Below are 19,153 nucleotides of genomic sequence, written 5' to 3'. Positions count from 1 at the left end.
GGACCCAGACCAGTATGGCAGGTTACACACAAACATGCAGGCCACACACACAGACTTGGCTTAAACAACCAAGCCCCATCAATCAGCACCAATTCTCACAGGCTGCCTGGCCAAGCACCATCACCATGGAAACCAAGCCTTTTCTCTAAGCCTGTCTTGCTTTGTCTTGTCTTGAGGTTTTCACGCAGAATAACTTTTAACAAAGACCAGTGGGCCAACGCAAAAGCGAAGAAAACGGGCGAGACGGACAGACGGGAAAAAGAGAGACAAGAAGTTGAGTCCGTGTTGAGAGTTTCCAAGAACCCAATGAATGACTTGGTTCCACCAAAACACAGACTGCTTCAAATGTAAAGATTTGATTGGCATCTGATTTACAAATGACTAAGAGGAGTTTTTTTTTTAGTCCAAATAGTGTTATCTTTTAAAAACTAGTAAGAACACTTCATTAAAAAACAATTAAAGTTGGTGTTTCTTACCATAACTTTGAAGCAATTTCAGCTAAAATGAAATGAATATTAAATGTAGTCTAAAATCAGCGGCAGACTTATTGCACGGGGCACATTTGGGTCAGTTACCATTCTTATGAAAGCCTCGCGTTCCCTGTGACTTAATGAAAATGTTGCTCTTCCAATTAAATATTAGGAAAAATACTAATTGGAATCTCCTCTTGGTTCCGTTAAGGTTCAAGTTTTGTCATCCAAACTGTCCACACAAATTCTGTCGTTAAAGGATAATTTACCTGTTTAATCATAAGGTTTTTTTATTATTAATATGTTTCAGGAGTATGTTGCAAGACAAAATTTGTAATTATTAAAAAATATGGAAACTTTTCAAAATCATTAGTTTTAAAAAGACTTCATTGAATCATTTTCTTTGAAAACAGCTTGATGTGATTTTAATACATTGTCTTTACAAAAACAGCTCTTTTAAACTAGATTTTCACATGTTGCTACTAAAGTAAAACACACAGAGAGAAAAAAGAAACAAACAAGGAAATGGCGTTTTCTGATGCAATGTGCCAACTATGCTGGCTCCACTTCAAACAAATGTGAAGACCAGGCTAAGCAGTTCAGCAGGGACTTGCAACAGGAGGCTGGAATTTAGCATTACGTTGTGTTATGCTGGTACCTTGAGGTGAAAAACTTTGCTCAGACACACTTCTGTCACGGCAAAGCTGCTTTTCTAAAAAGCGTGGTATGCTAGTAATATACACAAATTGGTCCCACTGAAACCACCGTTGAAGGCTAACGACAACAAGCATTCTTCTACCCACAGGAAATAAACAGGCCTGATTCCTCTGACAGAGGACGGAAATTAAGTTCAAGTGTTTGTCTGATATCAAAATGGCCATGGGGCGCGCAGGGAGGTAAAATGAGAGCAATTTTGTCTTTTAAAAGAGCCACTTGGGCAACTGCTGCTTGTTGGCTCATTAAATGAAGAGGACACGTCGAATTCCTCAAGTTGTGATCGCTCTGATCAAAACAAATCAAGGGAGAGTGCAAGCCAGTGTTGAAAGGCTGCAATGAAAACTAAACAATAAAGAAGAACATTTAAAACAGGAAGGAAGCTGGAGCAAAAAGGTTTGGATGAAATACTTAACCAATAAAGAATCATTACATGTTCTTTGTTAGGGGGAGGGTCTTATGATCAAAACACTGATGAATTTCAAGCTAAAGTCTTGGTCACAACTGCTCTTACAGGTGGATATGGGTTATAAATGGGATGTTTCTGACGCAAAACGGGCAAATCTGTATGAGGTTAGTGGCCCGTACGAAATAGCAAGGTTGTAATCTATTTAGTGAGCCCACTGAGCAAAAATGTTTATGTTCATTATTTTATATGAGCATGCTGCAAGCGACAGGTCGCAGTGAACTTTTATACTACATTCTCGGATTAGTGATAGTGAAGTATGGGTGATGCAGACACACCGTATGTATTTTCATTCTTTCCAAGCCCCCCAAATCTTGCCTTCCAACGAAAAGCCTATATAAACGCGCATATATGCCTTGTTTAAAACACTAGTGTTTACATGTTCTTACACAAGTTTTTAAGTCTGTTTTTGGGCTCTAGGTACAAAACGCCCCACCATTGAAAGTTAAACCCGTTGAACTTTGACCACTCAGGAACTCGGACTTGGCAGTGACATATGGTCAGCGTACTTTTTAATTTACAGAAGTGCCAACCGTTTGAAAACTTATGAGGAATGATTAATTACGGTTTGTGCCCATCTTGAATTCCATGACACCAAGTCTTTCATTCATATATTGGATTTGCAACACTTTGACAATTCGCACCAAGCCTCTTCCAGCTGTAGGTACATATGCTAATGTTGGGTAGCGAAAGTCCAATATGAACACCATGTGCTAAAAGCATTCAAGAACACCAGTGACGTGCGGTGAGGTTAATGGCTGGTGAGGCACTGACGTCATCAGTCAGATTTACAAACATATGAACCATGAGTATAAATAACTGAGTAGCTTATTCACCATTTGATTGACAACAGTTAACGTTTTGTTTAAAATATAATTTCAACATGTTTTTTTTTTCATATACAAACTGCAGCATAGAAAAAAGCACAAACGTTATTATCGTCTTACCTTTAGTTGTAAATAAAGTCCATACGCCGCTCCTTCTGAAGAAAATGACTTGCCGCTTGCTATCACTTCTTCTAGTATTTTTTAGCGTCATAATCTCAGGGCTCACCGGCGCCCCCTAACATGAGGCACGAGAACTGCAACATGAGGCACGAGAATGTCTGGCCTCACCCAGCGGCTTTTTCGCCGTCGTTTAGCGCTCAGCACAAGAAACACGTCCCTCACATACAGTTATTTATAAAAACAAGCACTGTGCATCATATACATCTGCTAAATTATTTAAACTCAGCTCATATAGTACAAGTGATTGAACCGACATACAGAGAGACAGCAGTACCGTCTGACTGCATAGGTATTGCGCAATCCAAGGTGAGGCTCAGCGGGCTGATGCCTCATCGCACGTCACTTAGTATCTGAACGGCAAATGCGGAAATTCAGCGATTTTGAAAAGAAAAAACACCCCAAAATGGTACATTTAAATGGAAAATGACCGCAAAGCACAACTTACTGATTAAATATAATAATTGAATTTATTTTTTCTCTTTTCTTCCCATAATGACAGGTGAGGCTGTGCCTCACCTGCCTCTCCTGACTGCACGTCACTGAAGAATACGCATTTCCCAGAACGCGTGACGCATGCCACGTTTGAACGTTGCATTAGAAATAGTGAAATCAGAAAATGACAGTGAAGTTTGAGTGGGCATCCTTGCATTTTGCGTATCACATGCACATCTGTCCATGCGCATTCGGTCAGTAAGGAGCCAGCACTCGCGCCTTAGAGTAGAATGAGGAGTAAAGGCACCACATAACCGCATCACCTGTATGTCACACGTGCATGTAACTCCTATTGGGCTTACAGATACTTTTTTGATACGGTTACCTCAACAAAGACAATTACACACTTCACCGTTTCATTATATCACTTGAGGTAGCCTCAAGGGAACTGCAAGGCATGTGCGATCAACCACCCGTATGGGGGAATGGGACAAAGGCTTAAAAAGTATTTAGATTGTGGTGGTGATTTTTTGGTGATTTTTTTGGTATTCAGAGGTTGGCTGCCATTAACAAATCTCAATTTCATTATCTACAAGCTAAATTGCCTTTATGCATCCAAATGCAAGAAAGAATTTCTAAACATTGTATATGTACATTTGAAGCAAAACTGGGGCAGCAAGCTTGAAGGTTTTTTTTTTCTTACCTATTATGCTTAAAAACAAAAAACAAAAAAACTGAGGCTTTAAATACAATACGTGACTATTGTTCGATGGCATAAAAATATTGCCTGGTTGGCTCGTCTTTGTGAAAAAGTATACTGTATGTTGTTTTCTCCAACATCCAATTCTAGTGTAATCGATTAGATTTGTCAGTATCCGTTTTTTTTAAGTGGTACCATAGCAAATAACAGAGACAACCTGAAACGTCTATTATTTCATTAAAACTCATTGGCAAAGGCGTGCGAGTGGACCTTTTCTAACTCGCATGCTGTGGAACCAAGAACATTTCTGGTGTGACTGAAGAATTCTCTTTTATTTACTTGAAATTCAATCGCTCGCCTCTAACATTAGGGTAAAATTCAGAGTGAGCACAAACAAGCAACTTGACTTGGAGAGCCATGCCTGTAACCAAATTAAAAATTTACTTGTGTTTTTCTCCTCTGTGAGGAAAGACAAGCATGAAGTAAAACACAGGCCCCAGCATGGAGCAGCGGGGCGCATATGCAGCCGAATTTGACAGAATTCGCTTGACAGGGTTGGCTCAAAAACTGTTTCGCAGGAAAAGATAAGCAATGAGGGAGGCAGAAATGAAGGACAAAGAAAAACAAAGAGCCGACATGTAAGAGCGCGAATCGGCTCCTCTATGAGACTTCATTTTTTTTGTTTTCAAATTGGCAGATTCAAAGGAAAATAAATAATTGAACACCCTCACCCCACTGCTGCGAGTTCTGGCCAATTATTGTTACGAGTTCTTTGCCAAGACTGCTGCTTATGGGAATGCTAAAAGGCCAAAAGAAAGTAGGAGGAAAAGAGGAGAAGAGAAGAAAAGAAGTAAAGGTGAAATGTCAAAATTTTTAAAGACTTGTTAAATGCATAAATTAAGAACTCCTTTATGATGCAATAAATCTTGTAAACTAAATCTAAAAGATGTTGCGAAAGTAGAGAGAGAAAAAATAAGAAAAAAATAAATTTTAGAGAAGCAAATAAGGAGCAAGAAAAAGATTTTTCCAACAGATTGATAGAAAAATGAAAGAAGGCAATGTTTGTTTCTTCTCCAAAAACAAATTGGTTAGAAATATAAAATAGAATTGATAGAAGAAGTCTTGAATTTATTTAAATATCCACTCCAATGAAAATATTTGTAGCGTTTTTCTCATCATGAAGGACATGTATGAAGAAAAATCATCTTAATATGGAAATTCTGAATTATTCTTTCTTCAAATAATTGTGAATCAGGAGCAGACAAAAAAATGCAGTTTGAAAAAGCTTGTAGCTGTGACACAGGAGCAAAAACCTGCGGGCCACAAGCTCCCTGCTGTGCTCCATTCCGATGCATCCACTTGGAGACGACTAGATCCATGTACGTCTTTGTTTTTCTCGTCTGAGCTGGCTACTGGTTCAAAACTGTACGGCTGGATAGATCCAATATTTCTTGCCATTTTCGTTCCACCAGTAATGTTATGTTGGGGGTGTGAGGGGCTGTAAGCCAGCGGGAGAGAGTGTAAACAGATGGATGATGGGACAGTCCTGCCCACAAGTAAGAGGCAAAGTTTTAATAAACACCTGCAGAAAGTATGACCCATAGAACGAGACATATTCTTTATTTTTGGCTAAAACAATTTTAGCTAAAAATTAAAAGACCACTAGAAACTCTATTGAAATAAATCACAAGATTATTGGAGTAGAACTTTAAAATCATCAGAAATTCATCTTTGAGTTATGGGTGTGATTAATGGCACCAAGGAGTTGCTCGTTTCCCATAATTCCTTTGTTTACACTCGCTCCTGCTAGTTTACAGGCCCTTACAACCCTAGCCTGACAATACCAGTGCAACAAAAATGACGAGCAATATTGGAGCAATCCAGCCGTACAGTTTTAAACCACATGCCAGCTCAAATGAGGAAAACAAAGAAGTACATGAGTGTATTTTTCTACAAGTGATGCATCAAAATGGAGCGGAGCAGGAGACTTGTGGCTTGCAAATTGTAGCTTCTATGTACATCCACATTTTTTTTATTATGATTTGAATAAAGAAGCTCAGAAACGCACTTTTAATTTTAATTTCTTTTATATATGTCCTCCATCATGAGAAAAATGATACAAGAACATGTTTAAGAGACCAAAAACACAATTTTCATTGGAGTGTGTCTTTTAAAGGTTTTTTGCTTTTGAACATTTTGTGCATTTCTTGAATACGTTCAATCAATAAAGGGAAAAATTGTGCCTGCTGTGTTTGCATTAGACTTTCCACTTCCTATATTACCTTCAAAATGTGGGGGTACTCTTGAAAAAAAAAGCCAAACAATATGTCTGCATATCACATGTACACAAATTAAGTTTGGCACTCCTCGTAAAATGAATGCAAGAAACTGTTGTCTGGTTTTATAGCACAGCCTTCACAAATGTAACAAGTCTGCAACTCGATCAATATGCCACAGCCGCCCATGACAAATCTCAGGTGACAATTCACATAAGTATCTTTCAGTGTTTGTACACACTCACACACACACACATGTGTGTGCCTGAATACAAATATATGCAAACATGCAGACAAAAACATACTTGCTTACAAGCAAAGTAATATAGTTGGGGAGGCAGGATTTATGGAGCCATATTTCTTTCTCTTTCGATTAAAAATGTCCCCTTCTCAGTGTGATTTATGAGTGTAAATAAAAGGAATGAAAGGCAGAGAGAGATAGAGGGAGGAAAGGATGACATCATGCTTTCGCATGAGCTTCCCTGCAAAACTGTGGCATCCATTCAGTCTACCAAGTGGGAGTGGGCATTGCTGTGTGTGGCTGTGCATGTGGGGGTTGTGCATGGAAGGGTGAGCAAGGAAATGCCAAAAAAAAAAAAAAAAGTAACCTTTGCAATGCGTGCATATAATTTCAAACATAATGGTGAGGCACTGCTGTGGCCTCCAAAAGAGACTGAAGAAAGAGAGCAATATGTGTATTTCTAAAGGCAGGAAGGACAAAAGGAAAGGCAGGAACATAAAAGAGTGAGCGACCATTACTGCAGAAGGGACATGCACAGTTAGACTAAGGTGATTGCCATAGGACCAAAAAGTGAACAATCAGAATCCCATCAATGGACTGTCAATTTAGCAGCTTACAGCATTTTTTGCCCCAATCTACACCAACAAAAACTGGCTTTTCCCATCCTGTTTGAGGCTGGTTTAGAAATGTAAAGACCTGGAGTGAGGTCAGCTTACAGCGGAACCACTAGGTGACAAGTCACGTACTTCTATTTACAACAATCTGACTAACAATCAAATAGAAGTAAAGGATTCACTCTGGCCCTAAAGCCACCTTTTTTTTTAATCCAGGGAAAATGTTATTAATGGGGGATTTTTCTAACTATATATTTAATTCCAAATTTGGGGGCAAAATCACAACCAAACAGTGTGACATTTTTATTTGTAATAAAGCAAACAAACAGACAAAAAATAAACACTTTTACGGACAATTGCATCTTGGTAAAATGAATAATCATAAAAGAACAGCAAAAATAGATGGAATTTAAACCATTTTGGTGATAAAATCCAAATTATAGTATAGGAAACAAAACAATGAAAAAATAGGGCTGGGTCCTTATGTGTATACCTGCTTTTATCCACAAATGATGAACTGATAGCCTTTTTTGTGATATTATGGTAAACAATTTGGTTTTTTGTTGAGGAACACTTGTATTTTTTCTTTCAGTTTTCTTTTTTCTTTTAAATGAAACAAACTGAAACACTTATGTGGCCACTTGCCACTGGTGGTGCACTAGGGTGTGTGGATGCGGATCCAGGTTTTTTTCCTCTGACTTTACATGACTGCAGCTTTGGAGTCCGTGGGAGACAAAAGGCGAAAAGCTGAAGAACAAAGACATCTGTTTGTGTGTAATTTCAGATATTCTTTTGCCAGCTGAGCTGAAAAACTCTTCAATTATGTTACCAGAAACTCAATCCCCCAGGCAATCAAAGGTACACTTCACCCAGTGAACATGAGAACAATCAAGGGGTCCTTGTCACGAGACGCTAGCACATGCCGGACATCAAAAATGAGATGAAGGAAAAGACAAAGCATACAAGACTGACAATAAGAACAGAGATTGCAAATAACACCTAAACACAGACCAACAATGCAAACCAATTTGATTTATGGCAAACAGCATACATACAGATCCACAGACTGACACAGATGTACAAACAAACATGGTAAAAGGGGTGGATAATCACCACTCTCTCAGCAGTCTTGCTCTATTTTTGTGAGACATTAAGGCTTTCCTACACCCAAACATCACTGAACAACAGTGCAAACAAAGCCAAAGCAGGACATCAACCCATCCATCCATCTTCTAAACTGCTCAGTCCCTTTGGGGATCACAGAGCTGCTGGAGCTTATCCCAGTCCCTGCTGGGTGAAGGTGGGGACAGTAACCAGTCTATTGCAGGACCATTTAGAAAATACTTTTCAAATTGTTTGCTTTAACCGTTAACACCAGAGATGTCCAAAACAGCACACGCTCTTTGACATCCTGTAACTCTTCGACCGTTTAACCCTTGGATTATCCTCAGATATTACCAACACATTTTACCCTTGGGGTCAATTTGACCCCAGGGATATTTGCCTCCAGAAAATGATTTACATAAAAACGTTAACCAAGTTTTTGTGTCAGGCTCATTGATTATTTCTTGAATACATAAATAACCCCTTGGTAATGAAACCTATCAGCGAGTTGACGTGTTTTCTAGTGCCACCATCAGGCCAAACCTTTAAATTAGAATTACTTTATCTTGAAAAGTTTTCATACAAATCTTCTCAAATTTACTGACAACATTAGTGACCACAAGAGTTTGAACCCTATTGGTTCTGGTGATGATATGACCTTTGCTGTAGTGCCACCATCAGGTCAAACGTTCAGTTAGTGCATCTTGAAAATCTTTCATCCAAATCGTTTCTAATTTGGGGTGCTCATTCAAGACTCTCACATAATGAAGCCTATTGACGGATGTTGTTGACCCCCCCTTTCCTCCCATAAACAGATTTATTTACAAATTTACATTTATTGTACTTGATATGATAATTTTAGATTGGAGACATGTGTAGTTGGAAAGACTTGGATCTGATCAACTCACAAGCCTACTTTGGCTTCCTCATTTTAGCAGGAGTTCACAAGTCAGCTTATTTCCCGCATCCCCACACCACAAAAAGTATCAAAGTTTTAGTGGGGATAGTTGTTTCCCCCACCCTGCTGTTATGTATCAACTCATAAGTATCAAGTCTGCACCTGCAGGTGTGGGGATGTAGGTCACACACACAGACAGACAAGTTTTACACAGCTAAAGCAGCCTGGGGTCAAATTGACCCCAGAGGAACACCAATTCATACAATATGTGTTCAGCACATTGAAAAGAAATGTCATCATGGTAATTTTATCCTTAATCAGTTGTCCACATCAAATTAAGAAAAGTCATGAAATATGAACCAAAAACAAAAAAAGTCAATTATTATTTTTTGAATGACAAACAGTGAATTGGGGTCAAATTGACCCAGAGGATAATAGGAGGGTTAAGTGATCAACATTAATCAGGTGATTTGGACGCGGAGAAAGCTACTTTTTCTATCGGCTTTGCGTTGATATGCCCCACTTTGTGCTAGTAACGGAACATCTTCTCTGTGACAAAAGTCAGCTGATTTAGGTAAGAACTTCAGTACTGGAAAGGGCTTCATATGGGCACGAGGCTGCTTTTGTCTGCTTCAGGATCCACTTGAATTAAGTTCATGTCCTCAACTGGTGAAGAGTTACAATAGTGGAAAGAATCCTAACACTGTAGCTAAAGCTCCCGTGTTAAAGGGTTAAACTTATTTGGATAAAAGCTGACATGGACAAATCAAAAAATTTACTTTATTTGTTTTTGAATCATCCTAAAAGAATAACAAAGTAAGCTACATGACGGAACTGTGGTGAGCAGAGATGATGGCAGTACTTACATAAGGCATGAGAGCAGGACAGCAGCAGTGATAGCAGCAGAGTGGTCACAGGAAGCAGGAGTCGCTGGGAAAGTCGTGTTGCACCACTAGCAGCCATCTTCGCTAAAGCAGGGTGGGGGAGCAGGGCAGGGCGGGCTGGGACTGATAGACGACCTGGCCGGGGAGCCGAGGCCCCGACTGCACAGAAGAGCGCCGGGTCTTCGCAAAGGACAGCTTGGCACTCTGGAAGAAAATGAAAGCAGGATTCGTTAGAGAGCTTTGGAAACATTTTTCAAACATTTATGACCACAGCTAAAATTTCCTACACCGTCTATTATTTTATCGACATAAGGTCAGAGGGTGTTGGGGAAACTGCCTCACACAAAAGACCTTTTTAGACACCGCTCTCTAAAAGGGTTGTCCTTATTTTTTGCATCTAAATTGCCCAATCTTGTCAATATTTGCTTATCTCATTGACTCTTAATTACACAGGCACCTGATGGTAATTCGGGGATTTTCTCTGTGTTTAAATCAGATTCCCATAAATCCCACAATTTACCCCAGAGAGGCTTGGCAGACAACACAACAGACCTCTCTCAAACTGGGATAGCCGCAACGGCAAAAAAGACATTGAAAACACTTAAGGGGCTTTACAGAGACTCATTAACACACTTTGTTAATTACATCGGCGAGACATGGGAGCAGGTGAGCTTCAGAAACACATGTAGAGCTATGGAGGACAGACTAATGCAGACAGTCATTCTCAACGAATGAACTCCAAACATGACAACGCAAGTCCATTGGTTCCCATAGGAACTGCCTCACAGAACAGAGGGTTAGACAGGATCTGCCCTGCTTTGCTGTCCTTCTGAAAGACAACCAACTCCTCTGAGCTCCAGGGATGCTACCACTCAGCTGAGACTACATAAGCATTGAGGGCGATTCTGTAAAAGGGAGATTAATTACCTGCACAATGGGTGGTTAACAGCGTACAGCAGTGCAAACTGTGCAGACACTGCAATATTCCTCTGCTTTGATGTAACCACAGCTCTGTCCACGCCGTTTGAACATTTTCATAACAGGAGACCCTTTCAAACTGTCTAGAACATTTAGCAGTGGAAGATGTACCATCCAAAAATCTTTACCAACATAAAGGGTACACGGATCAGCTACAATGGGAAAAAAAGAAAAAAAAAGTGAATAATTTTATTGTGCAACTGGCTGTTTTTGCTTTTTTGACCTTTTCAGACACATAAAACAACAGAGTGTGCAACCACACACCTCAGACAGCTGGGATAAAAAAAAAAAAAACAGGGCCTCGCCCTCGATCGCTCACAACAGTTCTGTGCTTTTCAGCTGGCACAAAAACACAGCAGCAGGCACACGGAAAATAAGACTGCAAACACGTTCAGCCAAAAGTAAGACATGACAGAAACTCCATTCACCCTCAAGCACACATATGCAATTTAAACTGCGAAATTCAAGAACACGCGGCACGGGCGCACTTACAAAAACCACAAAGGGAGAGATCAACAATGGATCTTTTCATGCAACACAATGCCAACAAAGAGTGGGTGTTATTCAGAAGCTCTGCTCATCTTTCAGCGCGGTATTATACACACACGTTCAACATGTGTGGGCCTCTGTTGTTTGTTGCTTTTTTTCCCCCCTAGCCTGTAGAGCAGGTGATGTCGCTGGAAAGGACTGAGGCAAACACTGAAACATTTATAGCGAGAAGAAGGGAGCAGCAAATCATGGAGGGGACTTAAGAATGATGCTGCAGCCCTTCTGAATGTAAGCACTGGTGTAGGTAAGGGGAATCTTGCATCCCTGCAGGGAATTACTATATCTTTGCTCACAATATGCCAGGGTTATGATTTATGGCTCTCCCCTTTGGGCACAACTATCCTCACCTCTGGTTGCTATATAAACTACACGGCAGCAGCGTTACAATGGCTTTGCTGTTAAAAAGCATCACTATATATAACCTTAGGGCATGTTCAGGCGATAGTTTAACCTCGCTTCTAGGCTATAATGTCAGACACCCCCTTAATTTCTTAAAGTCCCACTCAAACTATACTTTTATTTATTGTAAAATTGTTCTCAGTGGTCTTTTAATGATGATTATGACGTTTTTAGCCAAAATCAAAAAACTTGTCATTTTTCTATGCGCTGCAGTAGTTCATCAGTTATGATCCTTAAGTTATGGGCAGGACGGTTGGTGCAGAGTAAGCTGGCGTTCATCACCTTTTTGGTTGCGTGCTCTTCCGCCAGCTTACAGTCCCTCACAACTCCAAACTAACATTTTAGCGGTGGAACAATAAATGGTAAGCAATGTCAGAGCTATCCAACCGCACAGTTTTGAGCCAGATTCCAGCTCAGATGATGAAAACAAAGACACACATGGATCTACAAGTGGATGTTTTGAAATGGAGCGGATCAGGGAGTGTCAGGCCTGCCGGCTGAAGTTTCTACGTAACAACTCCAAGGTCTGCTCCTGATTGATCACAATCTGGATAAAGAATTACTCTAGAAACACATTTTTAATCTTAATTTTCTTTATATATGTCCTCCACGATGAGAAAATTGCTACAAGAACATGTTAAAAACTTAAAAAATACAATTTCCATTGGAGTGGATCTTTAAATATGAATCAAAAACAAACATATAACACAGGTATCTTAGACCTAATAATACATTCTGAGAGAAAATAATGTTTTATACTATCCTAAAAAGTAGGTGGCGTTCTAAATTGTAGATACCAAAAAAAAATGTTGGGTTGGGAATATTTATTTACATGCAGCAGATGTCTTAACCATGCATTTAAAGTAGTAGACTGCTTTGATTTAAAGATAAGTGTGACATGGGAAAAGGCAGCGTGTTTCGCCAGAAATGACGCCTCCGTGGGAGTACCTGCTGGAAAGCATTAAACGCTTTCCACTGTCAAAATCACAGGATGAGCGCTAAATGCTAAATGAGTGCTTAGTATTCTGGCAATGTTAGCTGAGGGGCCAATCGATTGCTAAACCCTCAGCTGCTTCCACATTACAGGCTTTGATCAAGGGGGAAACTGCTAATGATCAAGTTTTACAGATTTCAATGCTACATGGAGTTCTGCAATAACCTGCTCAAAGAGATTGGAAGAGCGAAGAAGGTTCAAACTTTCAAGCTTTTTTATGCCAACTCGCTAAATGACAAGAAAAAGTTACAAAAGACATAGTGTGAGAAAAATAAAATCTTGATGTAATTTTGACACAAAGTCGTTAACTGTAGCTCCAGTTTTCTATCCTGCGAGTGCTGAGTAGGCTTCTCCCAGGAAAAAGCCCACAAAATCTAAATCACGGAACTTTTTCTTTTGACATTTTTCTTTTGGGTTGAAATCAAAAGTCTTAAACTGACAGTCAGTTCACTGAACTCTGGGCTATTCCCAGTCACGGGCAATGAATATATTTTGAATCTAGAACTTCCATCCCCTGTGAATCACTCCCGATATTAAACTGGTGCCAGGCTTCAGTAATTACAGCCAAAATAGCAGAACAGTTTCCACTGAGTGGTGGCAGTCACTTGCGATCAAGGACCCTCGTTTTGACATGGTCAAGCCTTAAATTCTGCTCAGTTCCCCATGCAATATTGATATTAATGCACTTGATTACGGAGATAGGGATAGGCACAAAAGGGAAGGCGAGATGGGAATTTGCAGCATAAGCATGAAATGAGAACAGGAGCAGCAGATATAAAACTTCAAAGCCTTCCAAGCGACACTCAGTTGGCTATGTAAATTTAGGAAGGGGGAAGTGAACATTTTAGAGCAAATAAGAGTAGAATGACACAATGTGAAACACATACTTGAGAAAAAAACAAACAAACGTGATATGCCATCCAAACACAGTTAAAACGAAATTTTTGTTGTCGCTTTTAAATAAAAAAAGACTCGGGGGATTCACACATTATCGTTTGATAGGATGAAAAGTGAGAACCTTTCACACACCATCAAAAAGTAAATATATTTACTTAGCTTGATGATCAAATAAATGTATTTTCCAACTGAATAATATACTGCTTTAGGTAAGATCCAATTTTATTGTTTTTTTTTTTTTGTAACATATTCCTGTTACATTTATCTGATGATGGAAGACATATATTAAGAAAATTAGGCTCTAAATTGCATTTTTAAGTATGTCTTTATCCAAATCAGGAGAGGATGAAAAAATATTGTTTGAAAAAGAGCATAATTTACTGGATAAAAGGACGCTGGACAGGCCCAAAGCCCTCTGCTCCACTCCATTCTGATGCATCCGCTTGCAGACAAATAGATCCATGTACGTCTTTGTTCCTCGTCGGACCTGACATCTGGCTCAAACTGTGCAACTCCAATATTACTCGCCATTTTTGTTGCTTCTGTGATATTAATTGGGAGTGTGAGGGGCTGAAGGGAAGTGGAAGAGTGTGTAAACAGAATGCTCTCAACAACAAGGAGGGGAAAGGTCTGCGCCAACGGGCCCGCCCACAACTTAGAAACTACTGTCGCTCTGCAGAAACTATGTCAACAAAAAGGTCACAAGTTTTTTTTATTTTGGCTAAAAACAATCATAACTAAAAGACCACTGAGAATGCTTTTAAAATAACTCAAAAGATGATCAGAGTGGGACTTTCATGAATAACTTTTAACAATTGAGAATTATCCAATTTTTTTTTTTTTTTTAATAGCTGTATTTTTGGAATTTTAATCCAAAAATCTATTCCTCAAAAATAACTGTGGAGAATAAAGACATAAGAGGGGAAAAAAATCTACTTCTAGTTCAGTCAGGTGATAAAATGTTTATAGCTGTTATAGACGCAATCATTTCCTTCCCTTATATCAGCTTATTAGCAAAGTTACTATGTTCTTGTCCATAAGACACGAATAAAAGAGGCTAATTTATTGTTAGTTGCTTTTATATGGCTCCCTAAAGTGCCTTTGCCAATACCTTGCCACTTTTGTGTTGTTCCTATTCCACTCAGCTCTCCCGACATCTACATCGGAATCGACAACACACAGAAAAATTATGCAGAACCTGCTTTCCTGTTTACGCACAGAGGCAAAATTTGTGTTGAATTCTCAGAAAACCAAAATTAGTCAGACAGAAGTTAGTTGAGTCACAAACAGATGAAAAGGTACTGCTTACATTTGAACTAATTCTGGCCTCTCTAAACGGTGGTTTCTTTTATTCGTGCTTAGCATTCAGCTGCTCTCTTTTTTTTTTTTGCGGTCTTTCACCACAGATGAAACTTTAATGTGTCATCCCTGAGTCATGGCTCAGCTAGTTTACTGCCTTTCATCGTTAAGACCTCCCCAAGAACAAGCAACAAAAAAGCAGGTACTTAAACTTCAGTGCATATATAGGATGCATCGAGTTTCTAAAGTTAAGATTAAACCTTTCAACCAAAGCAGATCATATTTTGAAAAAGCTCAAGTGCATATAGTATTTATATTTTTTACTGTTTGGATTTGCATACATTTAGTATAGTGAAGAATTTGGCATTCCCATTTTTCCATATGTAGGCATTCCCTAAAACCTTTTCGTGTGCTTAGAAAACATTTCTGTTTATTGCACAATTAAATGAATGAATCAATGCCCTTTTTTATCAGATGTGCTCCATTAAGGGAATATATCAAGTCGGAATCTGGAGCTTGTGCACTCACTATGTCTGTAGCCAGGGGTGACTGTGTGATGTACCAATTTTAAACAATCTGTTCTCTTTGTCAAGGGCTGTACCATCTGGAACAGTGTACCCCTCACCCTAAAAGAGTGTTCAACTTTTAATACACTTAAGAAGCAACTTAAAATATGCTTCTTAAATCCAAACAATAATGCACACACTCTTGAAGAGGCTATGTTAAATAACTGTATATTTGTGGAAGAAAAGGTTTGTCTCAGATTCCCTCTCGATCTCTAAAGTCATTGTCTTGCAGATCTTTCCTCTTTTGTGCCTTCCCCTTCCTTTCCTCTCCTTTTTCCGCCACTCTATCCTCCCCTTCCCCTTTCGAACTTTCTTATCCTAAACTATGCTTGCGTTGCAGATGTTTGACGGAGAATTACATGAATTTACATGGAATTGCAGAGCTTTTATGTAAATGTCCCTGTGTGTCCTTATATCCTTGCTTCCCTCTTATACGCCTAGCCATTCACTGCAAAAATATCTAAGGATTGTGAAAGAAAGGACACATATCATTGCATAAATGTTGGGATGAAAATCTAAAATGAGGGATAGACAATGTAAAGACTGCAAGACTGAATTTACATATTTAGATGAAGTACTTAAAACAACACTGGTAAACATTGCTGAGCCCATAATGGGGGAAAAGGTAGTGACAATGATGAGGCTACACTTAAATAAAAGGGGATTATGTTCATTAAATAAATACCTAGAAATAGAAAGTAGTTACTTTATGGTGAACTGTACTTGCAAACAAATGTTTAAGTTATATTTTCTGACGTTTAACGCTAATTACTGATAAAAATATAGCCTCCAGTTAGTTTTCCTTTTTCGAAAAATGCTATTTAGCATTGTAGGTAACTGCACTGCTGTGACCTCATTAGGAGATTGCAGAATGCCCTGCCTTGGCAACCTCTCTCCATGGAGTGGTTTTCCCAGGAGCCTTTGCCCTCAAATGTTTACAGCCCCCTTCTAACCAAATAAAGAATGGTGCTTGACGCCTCCGAAACACCTTATATCAGACATCTGCTGCCTTCCTTGCACTAACAGACCTTCTCTTATAGAGTTTACAAAGGAAGCCAGAATTTCAAACTTTGCTACTGCTATGGTTCTTTGGCCGTTTTATCCACACTCGTGTGAGCACTCACATTTTGTATCTAGATGAAAAAACACCCTTATTTCGGTGGCTCTTCAGTTGGAGCTGGTGGTGAATAATGACAAATTTCACACCTTCATTTGGTTTGGTTTCGCTGTTAAGTGGAAATGTCATGCAGTTTGAGCAGCTGCTCCTTTGGGGGTGGCTTTACAAAAATGAGCTCTGACCAGGTAGAAAGAAACCTGCTAATTCTCTGACTATTATCTCATCAATACACAACATTAATTCTCAAAACATATTCCTGTTTTCTCATAAAGTGCACTTTATTTGACATGGACTTGGGATTTCTTTTCTTATTTAAAATTAATAGCATCTATGTCACTCAATCTTTTTGTATTTACTTTAAGTTTGTATTTACACCGTGCCAAAATTGCAACTGGATGTATGTGAATCAAGCCCCATTGTTATTAGGCAAACCATGGTTTGCTTGTTTAGTCCACCCTAGAATCTAGATGAGTTTCTACAACTACCAATAAAGCTGACCAACCAAAAAAAAAACAACCTCAAGAACTGCCTAAAAAAGGCAGTCTAAGAGTACCCTTATTTTATGCTATTTTGCAAATATTTCTATGTAACATTTAACGTTAGTAATTAGACACCTCAGTGTGAACAGGTTTTTCCCTACATTTAACCCAACCCCTGGAGAAATGCTGAGCTGCACTGACACCCACACTCACACTCAGGACTTTTTGCTGGCCTAATCCCTAATTCCAAACCATGAAGCTGAGAGTCAAACAAGGAGGCATTGGGATGCACTTTTAGAGACGCCATGACCCGATTGTGGATTCAAATCCACAATCTCAGGGCAGACAGGGCAGATAATGTACCATTACACTAGTGAGCTGGTCCGATTGGTACTTAGGTAGCTTTTGTTGTATTTTAAACCAAAGTGTCTTTCTAGTTTAAAAAAAAACAACCTAGTGAGTTATAATACATTTGGAGCCAAATTGCCACAAACAGATTTCCCAGAGGATTAGTCCCTGACTTGATCAGCTGGAAATGGGTTTACTTTGGACATTATGAGGTAGCACCGTCTTTCCAATAAACACCCAATGCTGTGAGGCTTTGAACTGAAATCCACCTCTGCTGAGGTTGAGTGCACAACAGCAACAAATGGGGCTAAGCAGCAGAGATTGGCAGTTAGGAGACTTGGGTAGAAGGCTGACCACTTATGAAGCGACTTCACAGCACAGGCACTTTGTTTGCCAGAGTGAGGTGATGGGCTATCTGATATTTGGCATCAGAATTGATATGCACATGAACACAGTTGTTGTCATTTAGCCTTTGCTCTGTTGCCCTGGCTGCCAGAGATGATAAAAGCCAAAGGTTACAGGTGGTCTTGTCTGTGATAGCCATCACCTTGGACAGAAAGAATCTGAAAAGAAAGGCCACCACTAAATATGACACAGTCTCTAAAGAGTGCATCTAATCTGAGGACACTATGTGGGTCAAAATTGGGAAAAGAAAAAAAAAGGAGGCAAGAGGAGGTGTGACGCAGTTTTAGGAGTAGAGCAGCAGCAATTTAAGAGACGGCTGGTTTAGAGAGCTGGGGGAAGAAGGGGGGCGTGCAAAGGTGACATCAGCTTTTGGCCAGCTGCCGAAAGAGTCAGACAAGCATTGCACAGTCTGGCCAGCGGCTTGAATGCCCTTTAAAAATTGCCACAGGAGGGGAAGAGAAGTTTTTGAAGGGCGACAGGGACAGCTGGGGAAGCATGCTTCATATTCATTCTAGAAATGGGATGTGGATGGGGGGAATGAAATTATGCTAAGTGATTAAGTAGGAGGCAAAGACTGGCAGACCAGGGTGTTCAGAAAATGTCTCCAAAGCTCCTGTGCAACTTGCAGGCATCACCATGAAACATTTGTTGCACGGTTTGAGAAGTTTAATTTACTTAAATAAATAGACATAAAATATAGGAAATTCTACGCCTACATATCAAAGATACAGCTGGCCTACTTGTTCTTAAAAAGACTTTACAGATTTTAAAATATAGAACTAGAAAAAAAAAACACGCAATAAACTATTTATTATGTATCAGCTTTTGAAGCACTTCGATCTTGCTTGTCTTGCCACCAAAAGTGAAACAATTTGTTAAGCCTTAGAATTATGCACCCATATGGGGGTTAACCCATACGGGTGCTGCAAGGTTCTTGAGTTATCTGGGCATGTAGAGGGTCATAGAGACGTGCGGCGGTATCTTAACCCTTGTGCTATCTTAGATGACCCCACCCTTACTTTGACGTGTTATTCCTACCATGACAAAGGTGGATAAAGGTGGAAAGATTTCATGTAATCCATGGACACCAGTGAAGATCACAAATCATTGAAGAAAAAAGGTTCAGCGCATTGTCTAGTGGGTCTAGATGACCCAACTCCCAATCTTAAAGTACCTACGATAGCACAAGGGTTACAGGAAGTGCAGGTGTGTGTTGCAATTCTTTGAGGCTTGTACGGCCATCTCAAGAGACATAATAGAAAATAGAACGTGTGATTGTTGTGCGTGTGGTAAGTCTTCGTAAGTGTAATGTAAGC

General features: G+C 39.5%; 1 protein-coding gene across 1 annotated transcript in view; it reads right to left on the bottom strand.

Moving 5' to 3' along the window:
* ptprsa (protein tyrosine phosphatase receptor type Sa) overlaps positions 1 to 19,153 on the bottom strand; it is a 245,780-nt gene that overhangs the window by 130,825 nt on the left and 95,802 nt on the right. The window contains 1 exon segment of the mRNA XM_078946535.1: positions 9,789 to 10,010. Within this exon segment, the coding sequence (XP_078802661.1) occupies positions 9,789 to 9,885 (97 nt within the window). The 5' untranslated portion in view covers positions 9,886 to 10,010.

This window comes from Oryzias latipes, chromosome 4 (assembly GCF_053564925.1).
Source record: "Oryzias latipes strain Hd-rR chromosome 4, Olatipes_Hd-rR_3.1".
Lineage (NCBI taxonomy): Eukaryota > Metazoa > Chordata > Actinopteri > Beloniformes > Adrianichthyidae > Oryzias > Oryzias latipes.
This window is presented reverse-complemented; position numbering and strand designations above follow the sequence as displayed.